This window comes from Coregonus lavaretus, assembly GCF_964263955.1.
Source record: "Coregonus lavaretus genome assembly, chromosome: 15".
In the NCBI taxonomy this organism is placed as follows: domain Eukaryota; kingdom Metazoa; phylum Chordata; class Actinopteri; order Salmoniformes; family Salmonidae; genus Coregonus; species Coregonus lavaretus.
Window position 1 is genome coordinate 9,696,941 of NC_140002.1, and position 25,337 is coordinate 9,722,277.

A 25,337-nucleotide genomic window follows, 5' to 3' on the forward strand; every position below is an offset into this window, starting at 1 on the left:
TCAATGCCCTTGCTGATGGAAGGAGGTTTTCACTCAAAATCTCACGATACATGGCTTCATTCATTCTTTCCTTTACACGGATCAGTCGTCCTGGTCCCTTTGCAGAAAAACAGCCCCAAAGCATGATGTTTCCACCCCCATGCTTCACAGTAGGTATGGTGTTCTTTTGATGCAACTCAGCATTCTTTGTCCTCCAAACACGACGAGTTGAGTTTTTACCAAAAAGTTCTATTTTGGTTTCATCTGACCATATGACATTCTCCCAATCCTCTTCTGGATCATCCAAATGCACTCTAGCAAACTTCAGACGGGCCTGGACATGTACTGGCTTAAGCAGGGGGACACGTCTGGCACTGCAGGATTTGAGTCCCTGGCGGCGTAGTGTGTTACTGATGGTAGGCTTTGTTACTTTGGTCCCAGCTCTCTGCAGGTCATTCACTAGGTCCCCCCGTGTGGTTCTGGGTTTTTTGCTCACCGTTCTTGTGATCATTTTGAACCCACGGGGTGAAATCTTGCGTGGAGCCCCAGATCGAGGGAGATTATCAGTGGTCTTGTATGTCTTCCATTTCCTAATAATTGCTCCCACAGTTGATTTCTTCAAACCAAGCTGCTTACCTATTGCAGATTCAGTCTTCCCAGCCTGGTGCAGGTCTACAATTTTGTTTCTGGTGTCCTTTGACAGCTCTTTGGTCTTGGCCATAGTGGAGTTTGGAGTGTGACTGTTTGAGGTTGTGGACAGGTGTCTTTTATACTGATAACAAGTTCAAACAGGTGCCATTAATACAGGTAATGAGTGGAGGACAGAGGAGCCTCTTAAAGAAGAAGTTACAGGTCTGTGAGAGCCAGAAATCTTGCTTGTTTGTAGGTGACCAAATACTTATTTTCCACCATAATTTGCAAATAAATTCATAACAAAATCCTACAATGTGATTTTCTGGAGAGAAAAAAATCTCGATTTGTCGGTCATAGTTGACGTGTACCTATGATGAAAATTACAGGCCTCTCTCATCTTTTTAAGTGGGAGAACTTGCACAATTGGTGGCTGACTAAATACTTTTTTTCCCCACTGTATATATGGTCGCTGGCTAGTGGCTTGTGTGGATATTTTTGTAAATGGTGGTTAGAGTCTAGACTACCTGTGTTGCTGCTGCCAACTGAGGAAAGGATGGAGTTGGGTCGGAGCAAGAGTCGTTGATTCAGACGCTCCTCTCTGTCTTTCTGCCTCTCTCTGCTGCGCGTATTTGCCTACCAGACCGAACATTGATAATGTAAATCAAATGTTATGTTGCTGTGGTAGTACTGTTGATATTTAAACTAGGTAGCTTGCTATACACACTCGACCGGTGACACACTCAACCGGTGACCACATCTCAAGGCATGCATGTTTGGATACCGGGTGCACGCAATCTCCGTAAAGGGCAGACTGGGGGAAAAAGGCACAACCGGCCATGCGCGAGTTCCGTACAGGGCAGACCAACGGACAGGGTAGGAGTGGGGTGACTAACTTGATGTCATCACGACGATATTTACATTTTTTACATTTTAGTCATTTAGCAGACGCTCTTATCCAGAGCAACTTACAGTTAGTGAGTGCATACATTTTTCATACTGGGGGCAGTAGGTATTCAAACCCCTTGACTTTTCCCACATTTTGTGGTGTTACAGCCTGAATAAAAGTGATATTTTGGGTCACTGGCCTACACACAATACCCCATAATGTCAAAGTTGAATTATGTTTTTAGAATTTTTTTGAAATTACATTACATTTACATTTACGTCATTTAGCAGACGCTCTTATCCAGAGCGACTTACAGTTAGTGAGTGCATACATAATTTTTTTAACTTTTTTTTTTCATACTGGCCCCCCGTGGGAATCACGGTCACGGCCGGCTACGACAGAGCCTGGATTCGAACCAGGATCTAGTGGCACAGCTAGCACTGCGATGCAGTGCCTTAGACCACTGCGCCACTCGGGAGATAAAAACGAAAAGCTAAAATGTCTTGAGTCTAAGTATTCAACCCCTTTGTTGTGGCAAGCCTAAATACCTTCAGGAGTACAAATTTGCTTAACAAGTCACACAATAAGTTTTGAATGACTACTTCATCTCTGTACCCCACACATACAGTTATCTGTAAGGTCCCTCAGTCGAGCAGTGAATTTCAAACACAGATTCAACCACAATGACCATGGAGGTTTTCCAATTCCTCACAAAGAAGGGCACCTATTGGTAGATGGGTAAAAAAACAAAACAAAACAGACATTGAATATCCTTTTGAGCATGGTGAAGTTATTAATTACTCTTTGGATGGTGTATCAATACACCCAGTCACTACAAAGAAACAGGCATCCTTCCTAACTCAGTTACCGGAGAGGAAGGAAACCGTTCAGGGATTTCACCATGAGGCCAGTGGTGACTTTAAATCAGTTACAGAGTTTAATGGCTGTGATAGGAGAAAACTGAGGATGGATCAACAACATTGTAGTTACTCCACAATACTAACCTAAATGACAGAATGAAAAGAAGGAAGCTTGTACAGGAAACAAATATTTCAAAACATGCATGCTGTTTGCAATAAGGCACTAAAGTAAAACTGCAAAAAAAATTGGCAATGAAATTAATTGTATGCGTTATGTTTGGGGCAAATCCAACACAACACATCACTGAGTACCACTCTTCATATTTTCAAGCATGGTGGTGGCTGCATCATGTTATGGGTATGCTTGTCATCGGCAAGGACTAGTGATTCTTTTTTTTATGAAAAGAAACGGAATAGAGCTAAGCACAGGCAAAATCCTAGAGGAAAATCTGGTTCAGTCTTCTTTCCAACAGACAATGGGAGACATTCACCTTTCAACAGGACAATAACCTAAAACACAAGGCCAAATATACACTGGAGTTGCTTATCAAGACGACATTGAATGTTCCTGAGTGGCCTAGTTACAGTTTTGACTTAAATTGGCTTGAATATCTATGACAGACAAGCTGTCTTCATCAGGGTAGACTTGAATGGCTGTCTAGCAAAGATCAACAACCAACTTGACAGAGCTTGAAGAATTAAAAAGAATAATATGCAAATATTGTACAATCCAAGTGTGCAAAGCTCTTAGATCCTTACCCCGAAAGACTCACAGCTGTAATCTCTGCCAAAGGTGACTCTAACATGTATTGACTCAGGAGTGTGAATACTTATGTAAATGAGAGTTTTGTATTTCATTTTCAATACATTTGCAAAAATGTCTAAAAACATGTTTTCACTTTGTCATTATGGGGTATTGTGTGTAGATAGGTGAGAAACAATATACACTGCTCAAAAAAATAAAGGGAACACTTAAACAACACAATGTAACTCCAAGTCAATCACACTTCTGTGAAATCAAACTGTCCACTTAGGAAGCAACACTGATTGACAATACATTTCACATGCTGTTGTGCAAATGGAATAGACAACAGGTGGAAATTATAGGCAATTAGCAAGACACCCCCAATAAAGGACTGGTTTTGCAGGTGGTGACCACAGACCACTTCTCAGTTCCTATGCTTCCTGGCTGATGTTTTGGTCACTTTTGAATGCTGGCGGTGCTTTCACTCTAGTGGTAGCATGAGACGGAGTCTACAACCCACACAAGTGGCTCAGGTAGTGCAGCTCATCCAGGATGGCACATCAATGCAAGCTGTGGCAAGAAGGTTTACTGTGTCTGTCAGCGTAGTGTCCAGAGCATGGAGGCGCTACCAGGAGACAGGCCAGTACATCAGGAGACGTGGAGGAGGCCGTAGGAGGGCAACAACCCAGCAGCAGGACTGCTACCTCCACCTTTGTGCAAGGAGGAGCAGGAGGAGCACTGCCAGAGCCCTGCAAAATGACCTCCAGCAGGCCACAAATGTGCATGTGTCTGCTCAAACGGTCAGAAACAGACTCCATGAGGGTGGTATGAGGGCCCGACGTCCACAGGTGGGGGTTGTGCTTACAGCCCAACACCGTGCAGGACGTTTGGCATTTGCCAGAGAACACCAAGATTGTCAAATTCACCACTGGCGCCCTGTGCTCTTCACAGATGAAAGCAGGTTCACACTGAGCACATGTGACAGACGTGACAGAGTCTGGAGACGCCGTGGTGAACGTTCTGCTGCCTGCAACATCCTCCAGCATGACCGGTTTGGCGGTGGGTCAGTCATGGTGTGGGGTGGCATTTCTTTGGGGGGCCGCACAGCCCTCCATGTGCTCGCCAGAGGTAGCCTGACTGCCATTAGGTACCGAGATGAGATCCTCAGACCAGACCCCTTGTGAGACCATATGCTGGTGCGGTTGGCCCTGGGTTCCTCCTAATGCAAGACAATGCTAGACCTCATGTGGCTGGAGTGTGTCAGCAGTTCCTGCAAGAGGAAGGCATTGATGCTATGGACTGGCCCGCCCGTTCCCCAGACCTGAATCCAATTGAGCACATCTGGGACATCATGTCTCGCTCCATCCACCAACGCCACGTTGCACCACAGACTGTCCAGGAGTTGGCGGATGCTTTAGTCCAGGTCTGGGAGGAGATCCCTCAGGAGACCATCCGCCACCTCATCAGGAGCATGCCCAGGCGTTGTAGGGAGGTCATACAGGCACGTGGAGGCCACACACACTACTGAGCCTCATTTTGACTTGTTTTAAGGACTTTACATCAAAGTTGGATCAGCCTGTAGTGTGGTTTTCCACTTTAATTTTGAGGGTGACTCCAAATCCAGACCTCCATGGGTTGATACATTTGATTTCCATTGATAATTTTTGTGTGATTTTGTTGTCAGCACATTCAACTATGTAAAGAAAAAAGTATTTAATAAGATTATTTCATTCATTCAGATCTAGGATGTGTTATTTTAGTGTTCCCTTAATTTTTTTGAGCAGTGTATTTAATTCATTTTGAATTCAGGCTGTAACACAACAAAATGTGGAATAAATCAAGCGGTATGAATACTTTCTGAAGGCAGTGTATATAAAAAGGGCACTTGGCGAGTGGGAGGGCAAAGGGGCAGGTGCTCGAGCACAGTGCCTGGGTAAAATCACTTATTTGATGCATGTCTCCCTTTCAGGAAATGAAACCATTTCAACTCATGAATACTTTAGCTGGAATACTTGAAGACTGTCCTTATCCATAATGAATGACTATTTTGTATAAATAAAGAAAACAAGGGAATACACTTCTCGTTACTAAAATGTTAGCTCTTAAAAGGGGCTTAATTGAAAAGGTCATAAATTCAAGCAGGATTATATGTGAACGTTTCATAGGCAGCCTGAAGCCTGTTGAGATATAAAAATGCTCGACACATTTGTCTCTCTAATTATTATTAAACTTCTCCTTAAAAAAAACATACTGTACCATTTCGGTTTTCATACATTATATTAATTAAAGGCTCTAACGGAATAATAAACCTCAAGCCATAATGTTTGTTGATTCTCCCCCAACTCGTTTCATAACCGCTCTAAAATATAACACATTATTGACAAGATTAAGAGTGAGAGAGAGAGGAATTTTTTTTTATTTCTGAAACATGTATATTCAGAATATGAAAGTGAACTTCCAGGCAACATAATGTTTTTAATTTGCCAGTGTACGTGGCTTAGGGTCAGTTTACCGCATGACCACAGGCTTACTGAGTCATGCAGCACTCCATCACTCTCCTTCTTGGTAAAATAGCCCTTACACAGCCTGGAGGTGTGCTGGGTCATTGTCCTGTTGAAAAACAAATTATAGTCCCACTAAGCCCAAACCAGATGGGATGGCGTATCGCTGCAGAATGCTGTGGTAGCCATGCTGGTTAAGTGTGCCTTGAATTCTAAATAAATCACAGACAGTGTCACCAGCAAAGCACCCCCACACCATAACACCTCCTCAATGCTTTACGGTGGGAACTACACATGCAGAGATCATCTGTTCACCCACACCGCGTCTCACAAAGACACGGCGGTTTGAACCAAAAATCTCAAATTTGGACCACAGACCAAAGTAAATATTTCCACCGGTCTAATGTCCATTGCTTGTGTTTCTTGGCCCAAGCAGGTCTTTTCTTCTTATTGGTGTCCCCCCCCCCGTCACAACACAACTGATTGGCTCAAACGCAGTTTCTATGTGGGGGTAGAGGGGGGACCAAGCACCAGTCAGGGGTGGCCATGGGAAATCAGCAAATGGTATCCCAAATAGTGTTGAAAATTGGCTTAAACTACGATGCATTGTATTGGAAAACTGTTTCAACTTATTTTGTATCTGTCCCTAATCTATTTGAAAATGAACACAGGGAAAATATTCAAGTTAGATACATGTTAACTTAGCAACTCACTGGCGTTGAATAATGATCAACCTTTGAAAGCAGCATCAATGATGAGATGGAATGATAGTGCTACTGTGCCTTCCTTATTTGCATCACCGATCTGATTCTGACATGGTTAGATTGGTGAAAGCAATGAGGTGGGAACCTGGAAACCAACAATGCCTTCACCAATTCTCTAATGTAAAGTAATGGAGGAAGAAATATACATTGTAGAGATATTCAAACAGGGCCCTATTTCATCAACACATACTAATAATGCACAGATAAATAGAAACAGAGCCATCCCACTGGGCACAGATGTCAATTCAATGTCTATTTCACATTGGTTCAACGTAATTTCATTGAAATGACATGGAAACAATGTTGATCCATTCAGTGTGTGCCCAGTAATTTATTTAGATGGCTCTGAATAGAACCATTTTGTCACAAAAGCAGAAACCTCTGAAAAACGTTCCAGATAGAACCAATTCAGTCAGATATAGAACCCTTGAGGTTCTATTTGGAACTAACGGGTTAATTAGAACCTTAACTCCAGAGGGATCTGCAGTGGTGACAGTGGTTGTATGTACCACTTTTGTTGAGCGTAGGACTAGTCACATGAACACAACGACACATAGAACTCTTAATTTTGTTCTACTACATATACAGTGGGGAGAACAAGTATTTGTTAGCTAATATACTTAGCTATCATACTCTGATTCCACTGATTTCAAAACTCGGTCCTCCAGAAAGTGGAGAGCAATACTTATGCAGTTCTACTACGTGATATCTTTCAAAAAAGCAGCTTTAGAACGGACTATATACAGTTGGGAGAACAAGTATTTGATACACTGCCGATTTTGCAGGTTTTCCTACTTACAAAGCATGTCCCTCACCTTCCTCATGATCATTGATGCCCCACGAGGTGAGATCTTGCATGGAGCCCCAGACCGAGGGTGATTGACCGTCATCTTGAACTTCTTCCATTTTCTAATAATTGCGCCAGCAGTTGTTGCCTTCTCACCAAGCTGCTTGCCTATTGTCCTGTAGCCCATCCCAGCCTTGTGCAGGTCTACAATTGTATCCCTGATGTCCTTACACAGCTCTCTGGTCTTGGCCATTGTAGAGAGGTTGGAGTCTGTTTGATTGAGTGTGTGGACAGGTGTCTTTTATACAGGTAACGAGTTCAAACAGGTGCAGTTAATACAGGTAATGAGTGGAGAACAGGAGGGCTTCTTAAAGAAAAACTAACAGGTCTGTGAGAGCCAGAATTTTTACTGGTTGGTAGGTGATCAAATACTTATGTCATGCAATAAAATGCAAATTAATTACTTAAAAATCATACAGTGTGATTTTCTGGATTTTTGTTTTAGATTCCGTCTCTCACAGTTGAAGAGTACCTATGATAAAAATTACAGACCTCTACATGCTTTGTAAGTAGGAAAACCTGCAAAATCGGCAGTGTATCAAATACAGTACTTGTTCTCCCCACTGTATATAGTCCGTTCTAACGCTGCTTTTTTGAAAGATATCACGTAGTAGAACTGCATAAGTGTTGCTCTCCACTTTCTGGAGGACCGAGTTTTGAAATCAGTGGAATCAGAAGTATGATAGCTAAGTAGATGGAGAAAATTCTGACATTTTGATTGCAAATATGCAGACGTAGTCGAAAAGAGCACACAGAAGGCTCCGGATTACATCTTCAAACTAAGGGCAACCATGGCATCCGTGACAGAGGGAGAAGCGTCCATCCATGTGTACGGGTAAGAGAGTCTAGCTAGCAAAAACTAAGTACACCCTATAATTGTCTTGCCACACATATTATATACATTAAATCATTTGATTTCACTCTCTGAAACTGAGAGGTCACTAGAGGGTTAATGTTGTATTTTACATCTACTTCCATGCTCTTATTTCTACAGTTCTACCACGTGTACAGTACAGCAGCGGTTTGATTATTTGAAAGTTAGCTGAGTCATATGGTAAATCAATTACAGTATAGGTACGTATTTTGATTCCAGTGTGTTCTATTTTGAGTAAAGTACTGGACATGTCAATCACAGAGTGATTAACAGTGCAGTTACACGTTGATATGCACATGTGTTGTACATCTACAGTACAAGTGTTGTACATCTACAGTATCTCAAGTTAAGATTGTTTGAATCAATAATTTTTATGTGGGTACGGAATTAGTCTGTAGCGTACATTTAGCATCAAAACAATTATGGTATGTTAATTTCGTTCAACTTTTTCATTCAAAACTCGGTCCTCCTGAAAGTGGAGAGCAACACTTACGCAGTTCTACTACGTGATATCTTTTAAAAAAACAGCGTTATAAAGGATTACCTACACATACTGACCAGCTCATATTATAGACAGAAGCGAGCTACATGGCAGACCAATCCGAACTCATCTCTCAGCATGTCCAGCCCACTCATTATCTCAGCCAATCATGCTAACGGGAAGGTTGCTGTCTTTTTCTGTGGCTAAACCAACTAGGCTCGTAATTTAACAATTTTATTAGTATTTACAGATGGCATACAAGTTTGTTATTAAGGCACATGAAAGTTCACGTTCCAGAAGGCATATCTGCCAAAAAATGCATTTTGATTTAAAAATAAATACAAATACGTTGAAATGGCACTCCTGTGAAATAGGGACGAGTCACATTTTAGTTGCAATGCAAAACACAAAATGAGTGTTGCGAAACTCGGGATTAGTTTCTGACCAAGTCACGAGGTCGGCTTACAAGATCATATCTAGGTCGCCGCCTTCATTATGTTACAATGACGGGGTCAAACTAGCTTCAAATGGAGGAGAGGGAAACCCAATCCCCCCTTAAGCTAGGACACTTTGTCCTTCCACCTTGGCAGGTGTCTTGATGGCACTCTGTGAATAGGCAATTAATAAGTAACGACCCAGCTAGCACATAACGTTCTGAGAACCATATGTTTCTTAGAGCTTGGTGAGAGTGTGGTTGTCCTATGGTTATTTTGCATACAACGTTCCCACATCTTTTTGGGAATGGTGCAGGATAGTTGCTTGGCTTTGGAACATTCTCAGCACATTTAAAGAACTTGACAAAATAAATGTTATTTTCTTGGTATTTCATTACTTTAACAGAACGTTTCCAAAAGTTCAAACATGCTTGCATTTCATTTCAATTTTGGTAATGTTCTAGGAACGTTCTCCAACTGGTTTGACATTGGGAATCTTCTCAAATAGTTCAGAGAACGTTAAGAAACAATGTTCTTCTGTGGGAATTTCAGTACGCCAGCATAACGTTTCATCATGGTTCTATTTAAAGTCAAGTACTCCATAAAAACCACATCTTTAGTAACGTTTCCTCATTGTTCTATTTAAAGTCATGATCTCAAATTGTTCCAAGAACATTAAGAAACAACGTTCTTCTGTAGGAATTTTTGTACTTCAGCATAACGTTTCCTCATGGTTCTATTTAAGTCATGATCTCTAATTGTTCCAAGAACATTAAGAAACAACGTTCTTCTGTGGGAATTTTTGTACTTCAGCATAACGTTTCCTCATGGTTCTATTTAAAGTCAGGTTTTCCATAAAAAACACAACTTTAGTAACGTTCAGAGAACATTCTAAGAATGTCATTTAAAAACATACAGTATACATTTCGTTCTCAGCATCAACAAAACTCTCTCTCCTCTATTTTGTTAATTGAGTTCAGGTGTGTTGGCCGGGCCCACTAATTTGCTGTCACGATCGTTCGACGGAGTAGACCAAGGCGCAGCGTGATGAACGAACATATTTTATCATCGTCAGAGATAATACAAACAAAACAACAAACGATACGTGCAGTCCTACGGTTAAACACAACCAACACGGAACAAACCAAACGGAACAAGATCCCACAAACACTATGGGAAAACAGGCAGTTTAAATGTGGTTCCCAATCAGAGACAACCAGCCACAGCTGACACTCGTTGCCTCTGATTGAGAACCACACTGGCCAACATAGAAATAGTACACATAGAACTAAAACACAGAAACCAAACACATAGAATCTACACACCCTGGCTCAACATATAGAGTCCCCAGAGCCAGGGTGTGACAGTACCCCCCCCCCCAAAGGTGCGGACTGCGACCGCGCCTCAACATAAACCAAACAGGGGAGGGCTGGGTGGGCATTCCTCCTCGGAGGCGGTTCCAGCTCCGGGCTTGCCCACCACCCTCCAATAATCCCCCCGTAGCGCCCCTGGTCCGGTCTGGCCCCGCTGGCTGGAGCTGGACTGGACATCGTAGGAGCGGATTTCTTAAGCTCCAGTGTGGAGCAGCTGACCGGTACCTGACCAGGCACCGGTGACCCAGGCACGGGTTGTGCCGGACTGACGACGCACACCCCTGGCTTGGTGCGTGGAGCAGGAACGGGCCGGACCGGGCTGACGATGCGCACCCCTGACTTGGTGCGTGGAGCAGCAACGGGCCGGACCGGGCTGACGATGCGCACCCCTGGCTTGGTGCGTGGAGCAGGAACGGGCCGGACCGGGCTGACGACTCGCACCCCTGGCTTGGTGCGTGGAGCAGGAACGGGCCGGACCGGGCTGACGACTCGCACCCCTGGCTTGGTGCGTGGAGCAGCAACGGGCCTTACCGGGCTGACGACTCGCACCCCTGGCTTGGTGCGAGTGGCAGGAACAGGCCGGGCCGGGCTGGCGACGCGCACCGTAGGCTTGGTGCGAGTGGCAGGAACAGGCCGGGCCGGGCTGGCGACGCGCACCGTAGGCTTGGTGCGAGTGGCAGGAACAGGCCGGGCCGGGCTGGCGACGCGCACCATTAACTTGGTGCGGGGAGCAGGAACAGGCCGGGCTGGGCTGGCGACGCGCACCGTAGGCTTGGTGCGAGTGGCAGGAACAGGCCGGGCCGGGCTGGCGACGCGCACCGTAGGCTTGGTGCGAGTGGCAGGAACAGGCCGGGCCGGGCTGGCGACGCGCACCCTAGGCTTGGTGCGAGTGGCAGCAACAGGCCGGGCCGGGCTGGCGACGCGCACCGTAGGCTTGGTGCGAGTGGCAGGAACAGGCCGGGCCGGGCTGGCGACGCGCACCGTAGGCTTGGTGCGAGTGGCAGGAACAGGCCGGGCCGGGCTGGCGACGCGCACCCTAGGCTTGGTGCGAGTGGCAGGAACAGGCCGGGCCGGGCTGGCGACGCGCACCGTAGGCTTGGTGCGAGTGGCAGGAACAGGCCGGGCCGGGCTGGCGACGCGCACCGTAGGCTTGGTGCGAGTGGCAGGAACAGGCCGGGCCGGGCTGGCGACGCGCACCGTTAGCTTGGTGCGGGGAGCAGGGCCGGGCCGGGCTGGCGACGCGCACCATTAGCTTGGTGCGGGGAGCAGGAACAGGCCGGGCCGGGCTGGCGACGCGCACCATTGGCTTGGTGCAGGGAGCAGGAACAGGCCGGGCCGGGCTGGCGACGCGCACCGTAGGCTTGGTGCGAGGGGCAGGAACAGGCCGGGCCGGGCTGGCGACGCGCACCATTAGCTTGGTGCGGGGAGCAGGAACAGGCCGGGTCGGGCTGGCGATGCGCACCATTGGCTTGGTGCGGGGAGCAGGAACAGGCCGGGCCGGGCTGGCGACGCGCACCGTAGGCTTGGTGCGAGGGGCAGGAACAGGCCGGGCCGGGCTGGCGACGCGCACCATTAGCTTGGTGCGGGGAGCAGGAACAGGCCGGGTCGGGCTGGCGATGCGCACCATTGGCTTGGTGCGGGGAGCAGGAACAGGCCGGGCCGGGCTGGCGACGCGCACCGTAGGCTTGGTGCGAGGGGCAGGAACAGGCCGGGCCGGGCTGGCGACGCGCACCATTAGCTTGGTGCGGGGAGCAGGAACAGGCCGGGCCGGGCTGGCGATGCGCACCGTAGGCTTGGTGCGAGGGGCAGGAACAGGCCGGGCCGGGCTGGCGACGGGCACCATTAACTTAGTGCGGGGAGCAGGAACGGGCCGGACCGGACTGGTGATGCACACCACTTGCTTGGTGTGAGGAGCGGGACTGGGTTTCGTCATAACCCTCCGCTCCCTCAGCTGCCTACCCAGTTCCTCTCGCCGTGCCTCTATTCTCACCTTCTCCCTTATCGCCTCCAGTAGCTCCACCCTCTGCACCACTAACTCCTGCTCCCTCTGCACCAATAGCCCCCTTAACCTGGTGGCCTCCTCACCTAACCTCCTAATACGCCCTGTAGCTGCCTCCTGCTGCCCCGTCGCCCATGCCGTGTGCCCCCCCCCTAAAAAATTTTTGGGGTTGCCTTTCGTCCGTCCGACGACGACACTGTTGATGCCGTTGCTCCTCTCTCCGTCGCGCCTCTACCGTCTCCTTCCATGGACGGCGATCCATCCCGGCCTGGATTTCCTCCCAGGTCCAGGACCCCTGCCCGTCCATTATCTGCTCCCACGTCCAGGCTGCCTGCTCCTGGACACGCTGCTTGGTCCTGGTGTGGTGGGATCTTCTGTCACGTTCGTTCGACGGAGTAGACCAAGGCGCAGCGTGATGAACGAACATATTTTATTATCGTCAGAGATAATACAAACAAAACAACAAACGATACGTGCAGTCCTACGGTTAAACACAACCAACACGGAACAAACCAAACGGAACAAGATCCCACAAACACTATGGGAAAACAGGCAGTTTAAATGTGGTTCCCAATCAGAGACAACCAGCCACAGCTGACACTCGTTGCCTCTGATTGAGAACCACACTGGCCAACATAGAAATAGCACACATAGAACTAAAACACAGAAACCAAACACATAGAATCTACACACCCTGGCTCAACATATAGAGTCCCCAGAGCCAGGGTGTGACATTTGCCACACCTGATCTTAATGAGTGCTTGTTTCCTTTGAAATGGGGTCTGTTTGAATAGGCTAAAATGAGCAGCTTTGTATGTGTAAAAAAAACATGGCATGCCAGCTCCATGCTGGTGGCGCAGTGGACTAATTCCATGGATAGAGCACAGTGTCATGAGCCTCTCACTCCACCGGGTTACCACCCTAATTTTCTTCCACTCTGCTCACCACTCTCTCTACTCAGCCTAACTAGCTCCACCTGTCCCTGCTCTGCTCTGCTCTAATTACTCTGCCAGCTGCGCTGCATTACCCACTACCTCTCCCAGTATTTAAGGCCCTGTCTTTCAGCTCTCCGGTGTCAGATCGTCTGCAAAGCTCACTCCCGGAACCTGTTTGCTCGCGCTTCTGGCTCACCCTGGTTTTGTGACCCCGGACCTGCCTGATTTTTGGATACTCTTCTGCCCCAGGAGATCCAGACCTGCTTTCTGCCTTAACGACTCCTGACTACTCTTCAATCCCGGTAACTCTGACCAGCCTTCTGCCTTGCTACTACGTATTTTGGATTTCCCTTGAACTGTACTGCTGCCTTGTTTCATTCCGCCCTGTTGTGTCTGTGTCTCCCCCCCCCAGGACTTCTGGACCACCCACCACCGGCTTCATAGGACGCATCGCTGCCACTGGGGGGGGCACAGACCCAGCACATTGGACGGGATCCCTGTTACCCCTGGAGCCTTCATTCACTCCCTACTTCCCTTTTCCCTTAAGTTTTAATAAACTTTCTGGTGTGACGCAATTGTGGTCCTCTGGTCGTCTGTCTGAACCGTGACAGTACGATCTGACCATTATGGACTCAGCGCACACTTCCCTCGACATGGAAACCGATGAGCATGAGCAGCAGTTCCAGCAGCAGCAACAACAACTCGCCATGATCATTCAACTCCTCACCAACCTTACCCCAGCCAGTCTGCCCACCAGCCCTGCCCCCGAGTTACCTGCCCCGGTCATTGCAGCCGCTGCTCCGGAACCCAAGATTGGAAACCCCGAGCGGTTCAACGGCGATTCAACCCAGGTCCGGCCATTCCTGACTAGCTGCCGACTTCAGTTCTCCTTGCAGCCAAGGACCTTCGCCACGGAGGGGGCTAAAGTTGGGTATGCCATCACTCACCTGACGGGCCGAGCTCGACTCTGGGGAACAGCAGAGTTCGAACGTCAAACCCCCGCATGTGCAACCTTCGACCTGTTTGCTGAGGAGATGCTGAGGGTGTTTGACCTGGATTCACCAACCGCAGAGGCGTCTCGTGAACTGTTCAGTATTCGACAAGGCAGACGTACAGTCGCAGACCATTCCATCGACTTCCGAACCCTGGCTAGACGAAGTTCTTGGAACACACCATCGTTGGTGGACGCGTTCTTCCATAGTTTGGCTGACTATATCAAGGACGAGTTGGTCTCCCATGAACTGCCTTCCACTCTTGATGAAGCCATCGCACTGACTGTCAGGATCGACAGAAGGATACAGACCCGTCGTCGTGAGAGGGGGCGCCAAGGTCCACCTACTACCGGCATTCGGAGAGATCCGACTGGGCTCCTGTCATCTACTGCCACTCACCCAGGTCAGCTTGATCAGTCTGAGCCTATGGAGATTGGGCGAGCCTCTCTCACTCCTGCAGAGCGCCAGCGCCGCTTCACCTCAAACCTCTGCCTCTATTGTGGAGGTGATGGACATCGTGTGGTAACCTGCCCTTTAAAGGGGCGAAGCTCACCGGGCATAGGGGGAGTCCGGTTGAGTTCTATGACCATCCAGTCCTCCGACCGCAAACCCCTGCTGCAAGTTCACCTCCGCCTCTCTGACTCAACTCACACCCTGGCTGCTCTGGTGGATTCTGGCGCCGAAGCCAACATAATGGACATCAAGCTGGCACGCCAACTGGGACTGGAGAACCTCCGTTTGACACCTCCTATTCCTGCCCGGGCACTGGACGGACACTTACTCGGATCGGTCACTCATGTCACGGCCCCGGTCTCGATGGGTCTGTCCGGAAACCATCAAGAAACTATCCAGTTTCACCTGCTCCCCTCTCCAGGCCAACCCCTCATCCTGGGTTACCCATGGCTCCGCCGGCACAACCCTCAGCTCGACTGGGTGACCGGGGTGATCAGGGAGTGGGGAGAGGACTGCCACCGAACCTGCCTGCTTGCTGCCGCACTACCCCCTCGGCCAGAACCTACTAACTCCGCTCCTGACCTCTCCAATGTCCCAGAATGCTACCATGGTCTCAGAGAGGTGTTTAACAAAGCAAGAGCCACATCTCTGCCCCCTCACCGACCGTACGACTGTGCCATCGACCTCCTCCCTGGAACAGCCCCTCCAAAGGGTCGTCTTTATTCGTTGTCTGCTCCTGAAAGAAAGTCCATGGAGGACTACATCAATGGCTCTCTGTCCGCAGGATTAATCCGTTCATCTTCATCTCCTGCTGGTGCTGGCTTCTTCTTTGTGGGGAAGAAGGACGGATCTCTTCGCCCCTGCATCGACTACAGGGGACTCAACGACATCACAGTGAAAAACCGTTACCCTCTGCCTCTGCTCACCTCTGCTTTTGAGTTGCTCCAGGGAGCCACTGTTTTTACCAAGTTGGATCTCAGAAACGCTTACCACCTAGTGCGGATCCGGGAGGGAGATGAATGGAAAACCGCATTCAATACACCAACAGGCCACTACGAGTATCTGGTTATGCCTTTTGGCCTCACCAATGCTCCTGCTGTGTTCCAGGCTCTAGTGAATGATGTACTGCGGGACATGTTAAACAAGTTTGTCTTCGTTTACCTGGATGACATCTTAATCTACTCCAGAAACCTGTCTGAACACACCCGCCATGTCCAGCAAGTCCTTCATCGTCTTCTGGAGAATTCCCTCTACGCCAAGGCAGAGAAATGTGAGTTTCACGTCAAGACAGTGGCCTTCCTGGGGTACATAGTGGCAGAGGGAAGTATCCAAATGGATCCGGCCAAAGTATCAGCAGTCACTTCATGGCCAGTTCCGGAGAACAGAAAGAAGCTGCAACAGTTTCTGGGGTTTGCTAACTTCTATAGAAAGTTTATCCGGAACTACAGTACCGTTGCTGCCCCTCTCACTGCTCTAACCAGCACCAAGCAACCCTTCACCTGGACCCCAGCAGCCGACAAAGCCTTCAGTACCCTCAAGGTGAGGTTCACCTCCGCTCCCATCCTCCAGATGCCTGATGTGGACCGGCAATTCATTGTGGAGGTGGACGCCTCGGATGTGGGAGTTGGTGCTGTGATTTCTCAGTGGGCTGCGGAGGATAGGAAGCTCCATCCCTGTGCCTTTTTCTCACGTCGGTTGTCCCCCTCTGAGTGCAATTACGACATAGGGAACCGTGAGCTGCTGGCTGTGAAGCTTGCCTTGGAGGAGTGGCGTCACTGGCTGGAGGGGTCCACCATTCCATTTCTCGTTTGGACCGATCATAAGAACTTGGAGTACATCCGCACGGCCAAACGGTTGAACTCCAGGCAGTCCCGCTGGGCCCTGTTCTTCACCAGGTTTAATTTCACTCTGTCATACCGGCCTGGATCACGCAACACCAAGCCAGACGCCCTCTCCCGTCAATTCCAGAAGGATGACACCCCCTCCAAGGACCCTGTGTCGATTCTGCCAAGTCCCTGCATCGTTGCAGCTCTGACCTGGGCTGTTGAGGAACAGGTGCTGGAAGCTCTCCGTAACCAGCCAGGTCCCAGCACTTGCCCAGCTGACCGCCTTTTTGTCCCCGAAGACCTGAGGTCCCAGGTCGTTCAGTGGGGACATGACTCCCGCCTAGCTTGTCACCCTGGCTCCACCCGCACTTACAACCTGCTCGCCCAGAGGTTCTGGTGGCCCTCTCTGAGAAAGGATGTACGGGAATTCGTCCAAGCCTGCCCCATCTGCAACCAACACAAGTCGTCCTGCCAGCCCCCAGCCGGATTGCTGCAGCCCCTGCCTGTGCCCAGACGTCCCTGGTCTCACATCGCCCTTGACTTTGTCACGGGGCTGCCCCCTTCAAGTGGCATGACCGTCATTCTCACCATAGTTGACCGTTTCAGCAAGATGGCACACTTCATTCCCCTCCCCAAGCTCCCAACCGCCAAGGAGACCGCCCAGGTGGTCCTGGAACACGTCTTCCGGATCCACGGACTGCCAAAGGATGTAGTTTCTGACCGTGGTCCACAATTCTCCTCCGCTTTTTGGAAGGAGTTCTGTCACCTGCTGGGAGCCACAGTCAGTCTGACTTCCGGATTCCATCCCCAATCCAATGGGCAGTCAGAGCGGGCTAATCAGGAGCTCGAGAAGGCACTGCGATGCATGACTTCACGCAACCCCCACTCCTGGTCGCAGCAATTGACATGGGTGGAGTACGCACACAATTCTCTGACCTGCTCTGCCATCGGTATGTCCCCTTTCCAATGTGTTTATGGATACCAGCCTCCTCTATTTGCCAGCCAGGAAGAGGAGGTTACTTGCCCATCTGCACTTGCTTTTGCCCGTCGATGTCGCCGCACCTGGTCACAAGCCCGAGCCACACTCCTCAGATCCGTTGCCAGCTACACTACCGGGGCCAACCGTCGGAGAATTCCTGCTCCCACCTACCATGTTGGTCAAAGGGTGTGGTTGTCAGCGAAGAACCTGCCACTCAGGGTGGAGTCGCAGAAGCTGGCACCTCGGTTCATTGGCCCATTCCCTATCATAAGAGTGATTAGCCCAACTGCTGTCCGGCTCCAACTGCCTAATTCCCTGAGGGTGCACCCCACTTTCCATGTGTCTAAGATTAAGCCCATCCATGAGAGTCCGCTGGTCCCTGCTGCGCCTTGTCCTCCTCCTCCACGGCTCGTCGATGGTGGTCTGGTTTACACCGTCCGCCGCCTGCTTCGGTCCAGACGGAGGGGTAGGGGTCTCCAGTACCTCATTGACTGGGAGGGCTATGGACCTGAGGAAAGGACCTGGGTGCCAGCTAGTCGGATTGTGGATAGGACTCTCATCACCGCTTTCCACCAACGGCATCCTGATCAACCTGCAATCCGTAGGGGCCGCCCCAGAGGGGTCCCTAACCGTCCTGCCCGCTCGGCTTCCTGTCCTGTGCCTGATCCTGTCTCGGGACCTGTCCCATCTCCCGACCACGGCCCTCCGGCTTCCTCCGAGGATGAGGACGTTCACTCGGACCGTTCGGAGGAGTTCTAGCCCTCCTCCGGCTCCCCTCCTCCCGCCCGGCGTGGTGTTGCTCTTGGGACTTCTGGGGCCGTCCCTTGGGGGGGGGGTTCTGTCATGAGCCTCTCACTCCACCGGGTTACCACCCTAATTTTCTTCCACTCTGCTCACCACTCTCTCTACTCAGCCTAACTAGCTCCACCTGTCCCTGCTCTGCTCTGCTCTAATTACTCTGCCAGCTGCGCTGCATTACCCACTACCTCTCCCAGTATTTAAGGCCCTGTCTTTCAGCTCTCCGGTGTCAGATCGTCTGCAAAGCTCACTCCCGGAACCTGTTTGCTCGCGCTTCTGGCTCACCCTGGTTTTGTGACCCCGGACCTGCCTGATTTTTGGATACTCTTCTGCCCCAGGAGATCCAGACCTGCTTTCTGCCTTAACGACTCCTGACTACTCTTCAATCCCGGTAACTCTGACCAGCCTTCTGCCTTGCTACTACGTATTTTGGATTTCCCTTGAACTGTACTGCTGCCTTGTTTCATTCCGCCCTGTTGTGTCTGTGTCTCCCCCCCCCAGGACTTCTGGACCACCCACCACCGGCTTCATAGGACGCATCGCTGCCACTGGGGGGGGCACAGACCCAGCACATTGGACGGGATCCCTGTTACCCCTGGAGCCTTCATTCACTCCCTACTTCCCTTTTCCCTTAAGTTTTAATAAACTTTCTGGTGTGACGCAATTGTGGTCCTCTGGTCGTCTGTCTGAACCGTGACACACAGAAGATTATAGGTTTGAATCTCACTGATGTGTTTGCATGAGTAATGCCTAAGGACATTGATTTCCATGTGTCCTATCTGTGCTTGGAGTTAAGCCAAAATAAGCTAGCAATGTTAAACTCCTATTGAAACATTCAGTGAAAGTTAAGGAAGTTATTAAAAACCAAAGTAAAACATTCTCAGAACCTCCCTGCAACCTAAAAATAAACATTCCCAGAACAAGCAAAATGTTCATTTCTCTTCTCAGAATGTTTAAAAAACATTATGTTTTACCGGTCATGGCTTTGTTCCCAGAACCAATGGGAAACCAAAAATGTACTTTTCCACAACTTCCAAGGAACCAAATGTGCTAGCTGGGGACATCTGATGGCCTGTGTGTGTGTGTATATATTGGGGTGGGGGGGTTGGATAAAATCAGAAGACACATTTCTATCTCGCGTGGACTAATAAAGTATCTTATTTTATCTTATGGTGGAGAACTGGTTCATGTTTATTGCATTCAAAGTGTTTTTCCCACCCACACACTATACATTAAAGCAAGAATCTTTCGTCCTCATTTATTTATTCCTGCTCAGTAAAATTGGTATTCATGGTTCTCTCTTTCCTTCCAGGAGAAGATGATGCATAAAAACAAGAAAGGGAAATGGTCTTTAAAGATCAACTCGGCCCCTCTTACGTTGGAGCCACACGACCCCTCATGGCCATTCATAACACCTGAATAGTATAAGAAGACCATTGAAACCTTCAGTCAAAACAAGGTAGGTTATCCAGAGTGTAGTTTTCGCCTCAAAACCAGCAAAATGAACAACAAAGGTAGTCTATCCTCTTAAATGCTACAGAAATCACAACAAACCCAAAGTGACCTCCGAATCACACATGTTAATTGGAACGGACTGCACATTCTCCTGAAGTACTTTGAATGACTCTTCTAAACTAGCCCAAAAATATTACTCACCTGCACTTAAAGTGTTGTTGTCTATTAACCCTAGCACAACATCAAAACGCAGACACCGCAGGAGGGTTTATAGATGTGTCACCTTGTAGTCCTTGAGAATGAGAGACAATTAGTACAAAAAGAGAACATCCTGTATGCTAACCATGACCTGTGTTTGTGTACCTTTTGTCTGCCGTGTGCTCCCCAGCTCTGCATGGCTGTGTGTTGCTACTACTCTGGCCCTTCCAGGGCACTACGGGGTCTACGGCGAAGTGTCAGGATCCTGGCAGCGCTCACTGCACCATCTCCCTGGAGAAACTCCTGGACCGGGCCATCCAACACGCTGAGCTCATCTACCTGGTCTCAGAGGAGTCTCTCACCTTGTTTGTGAGTACACCCTACCGGAAATGTATGTAAAAAAAAATGTTTTGGAAATACAACAATAAAAAAAAAAAATTGTAGCACAAATTGAATTGTAACACATTAAAAATGCATTCTACCTCATCTTTGCTTTCACAAACACATGAATAGCTAGTTTGGAGTGCATGTTTAGTTTCTAAATACATTTGAGATGTATTGGAAACAGGTTATCATAACATTTCACGTCTGTCTTGGTCTGTCTTCTTTCATTCAAACTTTCTCTTGATTTTGATCGATTGGATCACTCCTTTGTATATGGATCTGTCATGCAGAGATGTAGATGGAGCTCATGCCAAATGTCTTCATAACTTTATTCAAACTTGAATAATCATAACTGTAGTATTTTCTGAGAAGTGTTAGATGTATAAACCTATTACTATTGCTAATGCCTGAATCAAACTGCACGTCTTTGAAGATCCCAGTGAGAACTTGAAAAACTGTTTTATCCGGTATAGAATGATATGAAGCGTGTACACTTATTAAAAAAAACTAACATATGTTGTCGCTGTTAAAATATCCTTTATAACGTCCCGTTTGGAAAGCTCAGTATGGTTTGTGTGGTAGGGAAGTGAGGTTTGTGAACTCCCTGGATGAAAACAGATCAGAACACAAATACATTTCTCGTCAACAGATGGCTTATGCTGGAAGGGTCTTGCTACGCGCCAGTCTTTGTTAGTGTTTTCTTCTTTCTTTGTTCTATTTCTCTCTCTGACTCCGTGTAGGAGGAGATGTTTATTCCCTTCCATGTTCGAATTCCGTTGAGTCGAACAGAGAACGCGTGCACCACCAGCACCTTATCCATCCCCACCTCCAGAAGTGAGGTCCAAGAAAACTCTGTAAGTGGGCATGGTGACAGAGAGGCAAAGGCTGTATTTACATTGCCAGCTGTTTTTAATTTAAAAGAAAATCTTTCAATGCATCTTGCTCATAATATCCTCTGCATATGATGGGTTTTTGTGTTGACTGTAAGAGCTTGTTGCCATTGTTTCTCTATTTGGGCCTCTCTTGCAGGACAAGTGGCTTTTGCACTCCATTCTGTTCCTAATCAAGTTCTGGATTGATCCCCTGGTCAACCTGCAGACTTCGTTAGATCGCTATGACAATGCCCCCATGGCACTGATCAGCAAAACCAAGTGGATATCAGGCAAGCTGATGAACCTGGAGCAAGGAGTGACCATCCTCATCCAAAAGGCGAGTCATAGGTCATATCACTGTTGCAAACAGATGTGCATACAACACATTGCTTTCATGAGATATCCTAACACATAGTGTCTCAAGCACTTTTGGAAGTATTTTTGACAAAATACATACAAAAATCAGTACAGTACAGTATTTTCTCTCTCCCCAAACATAGCTGTTTTGGTTTGTTTTAAAGCTAATGAACGTGCTGTATCTTTTCTTGCAGATGCTGGGTGAGGGTGCTGTGATGCTGGAGCAGAACGAGAGCCTGGCAGACTACCCTGTGCATTTTGACATGTTAGAGTCGGTGCTCAGGGACTATACCTTACTGACCTGCTTCAAAAAAGACACCCACAAGATGGAGACCTTTCTCAAGCTGCTCAAGTGCCAGCGGAAAGGTGGCCTGGGCTGCTCTATTTTATAGCAGAGTCCCTCCAGTATGGAGTAGGGTGAAGTTGCCCCTAGACGCTGACCTCAGGTCAATTTTGAATTTCCCCACTAATGGTTAAGGTTCAAATTCGGGGGAGGGGATCCTAGATCTGTACCTAGGGGGAACTTCTCCCCAGAGCCTCCAGTAGATATAACCTGTCCGTTCAACCGACTACCTGAAATGAACACAGGCATTATTCCACTCTTCCTCCAACAACTTCAGCTGCTTTCTGTAGTGCCCGTCGACATTCTAAAGTTAAATGTGCCATGTACGTTCTTGCTGCCCTATCAAGCTTGCTTGAATACCTGTAATGTAGCTATATAGCTAGGTAGGCGTAAAATGAAATGTTATGTGAATACATGTCTATTTCAAAGTTTTACTTTTAGCACTTCTAGCATGTGCTTATACAATATATGTTAACATAGCATTCAGCATAGGAGCTGCAGAAGAACATGTCTCTATGTTTAAGTATTTTAATTGCACCTAGTTGGTGAAGTTCTCCTTACTATTTAAATCAAACTCTTTTCCAAACTTCTTAAACTGAAATTTGAAGAGCTGGGCTCCTATACTGTGGGTTTAAATAGAAAGCTCTGCTAAAGAGGAGGTTGTTTCATCTGTGGCCTGTCACCTGCGAGAAATACATTTAAAAATTGTTATTCCTCTGACTCAATTATTGCCATGTCGTCTCAATTACGGGAGCTCGAGCTGGCTTTTTAAGAAGGCAAGAGAGAAGAGATTAGAACAGCAAAAATAAGAACAGCAGACTGACATCTTTGTACAGAGGGGGAGGTATGACTCGTCGCAATCCTCCTCATGTTAGAATAGAATCATATAGACAGGGGCACAATTTTGGGCATTTCTACTAGGGCTGTCCCCAACTCAAAAAAATCTAAGTATTTTCTTTGGACCAATCGATTGGTCTACATTTTAAGAAAGTGTATTTTTCCATATATAGACACACCCTATGTGTTATAATAAAATCAACTATATGTACTGAACCTGTCTAATGCTGTTTGATTAAATAAAGACACAAATTACTCAAGAGGGAGCCAGAGATCAAGATAGCCTAACCAGATTTGTTTTTTATTGTCCCTATCCTGGTATATCATACCCTACAGTTGAGGAACAATGGGAAAGTAATTCTGCTTTGAAAGTTGATAAGCTTGTAAAAGCACTTTTGAGAAAATGGCCCTTGAATGTTTTGGTACACATACTGGAGAGCTCTTTGTCTACACCCATTCAGCATCGTTCACACCCTCTTAAGCTTTAGCCCCACCCATCTCTTTAAGGATTCACATGTGAGGCCATGTACTAAACAACCAAAGACTAAAGGCTGGTTTATACTACGGGTGTGTTCGTAAATTTTATCTGGAGTGCAAGCGGGTTTTCTGGGCATTTGTGAACTCAGATTGTCAGTTTGTAAATTTAGAGTGTTTCGCTCTCGGAGCATTCAGAGCGCACACTGGACGCTCTGGCCGAGGATTAGGGTTGATTTGAGCGTTCTGACCTAACAACAGCAGTCAAGCACCCAAGCTAACTGGCTAACATTGGCTAGCTACTTCCAGACACAAATGAGAGAACAGCTCACTCTGACCATTTTACTCAACCTAGCAGAGCTGGTTAGGCTGTTTTTATGTTATCCAGAGCGTTGGTGACTGCAAATGTGCTGCTGGCAACAATTTAATTACGCTTTTTTGCCAACGTTTACTGACACCAGCCATATTCAAGGGAGTGTTGGTAAATTTGTCAGTTATTCTGCGCTCTGGCACACTCAGACGAGAGTGCTCTGAAATTGGAGTAGATAGCCAGAGTGAATTTACCAGCTACATCTATCAACAGTTGTCGCAGTGACATCATGAACATTCTATTGAAATGGTTACTTGCATAGTGGAGTCTCTTGTTTTTACATATAGCTAGCTAAACAATGAACCATAACCTCAACTCATAACATTACTACTCTGCATGAATCTGCAGGTAGCTAACCAACCAAGTTCAATGTTAGCTAGCTAACATTAGGCTATAACTAGCAATGAAAATCGCTCTGAGATACAAATAATATTACTACACAGATCATACATATATCGTTAGCTAGCTAGCTAACAGTACACTTTAACTTGATATGAAAACGAATTTCTGAAAAAATTAGAAACGTGTAATATCTGAAAATGTAGCTAGCTAGACTATCTTACCCGTATACATGGATGGACACTTCACCCTCTGTCACGGATGCCATGGTTGCCCTTAGTTTGAAGATGTAATCAGGAGACAGGTGTTTTATACAACAGCCTTCTGTGTGTTCTCTTTTTGACTCTGTCTGCATATTTGCAATCAAACAGCAGAATTTTCTCCATCTCCTTAGCTATCATACTCTAAGTGGAGAGCAACACTTATGCAGTTCTACTATGTGATATATATATTTTTTAAAGCACCGTTAGAAAGTATTACCTACACATACTGACCAGTTCATGTTATAGACAGAAGCGTCTCTCGGCATGTCCAGCCCACTCATTATCTCAGCCAATAATGGCTAGCGGGAAGGTTGTTGTCTTTTTCCGTAGCTAATCCAACTAGGCTCATAATTTAAAAATTGTAATCGTATTTACAGGTGGCATACAAATTTGTTATGAAGGCACATGGAAGTTCACATGTTCCAGAAGGCATTTCTGTCTAAAACGCATTTTGATTTTAAAAAAAAGTTTAAGTTGAAATGGCTCTCCTGTGAAGTAGTGACGCGTGACATACGCCTAGTTTCCTGAAACTAGTCACGTTTGTAGTGCCAATTTATCTTACCCTTTCTACCAATCTGTTTGCCAGTTATGATTTTCATATGCACATTTTCATGGAACAGTTTCATTTAGTTTATAATAGTCTTTGTATCTCAAAATCATTTTCTGTGGCTAATCTACATTCTATATAAATCTAAATGAAAATTATACAAATCTAAAAGTACCTTTTATTGCATTTGCCATCTAACAATAACCTACATAAAGTCAACACATAAAAACATTGCAGCCTGCAAGTACAAAATTATCCTGATAAAAATAAATATCCTATAAATCACATTGGCTATGCATGGCCTGTCTGCAACAATCTTGAAACATTGTATCAACTATCAACTTGGTTGGGACGAAACTCGCTAGCAAACATTGTATAAAATATTCTGGGCCCTAAGAGTTTCCAGAGCCAGTGATCTCGGGACAGACACTGCTGTAGGCTATTTGTGCAACGGATAAGAAGTCATCCAGAGCATTACATTTTTCTATTTCATGCCGAGTGGTTATCGAAAGGGAGAGAGCTGGAAATATTGTTCAAAT

General features: G+C 47.2%; 1 protein-coding gene across 1 annotated transcript; it reads left to right on the top strand.

The window, feature by feature from the left end:
- Nucleotides 1–1,448: 1,448 nt before the first annotated feature.
- smtlb (somatolactin beta) lies at nucleotides 1,449–22,017 on the top strand (the record flags this gene model as incomplete). Its single annotated transcript, XM_084178277.1, has 5 exons — nucleotides 1,449–1,485; nucleotides 20,203–20,381; nucleotides 21,137–21,250; nucleotides 21,426–21,605; nucleotides 21,820–22,017. 5 exons carry the CDS (start codon nucleotides 1,449–1,451, stop codon nucleotides 22,015–22,017), a joined length of 708 nt encoding a protein of 235 aa, XP_084034403.1.
- Nucleotides 22,018–25,337: the final 3,320 nt, after the last annotated feature.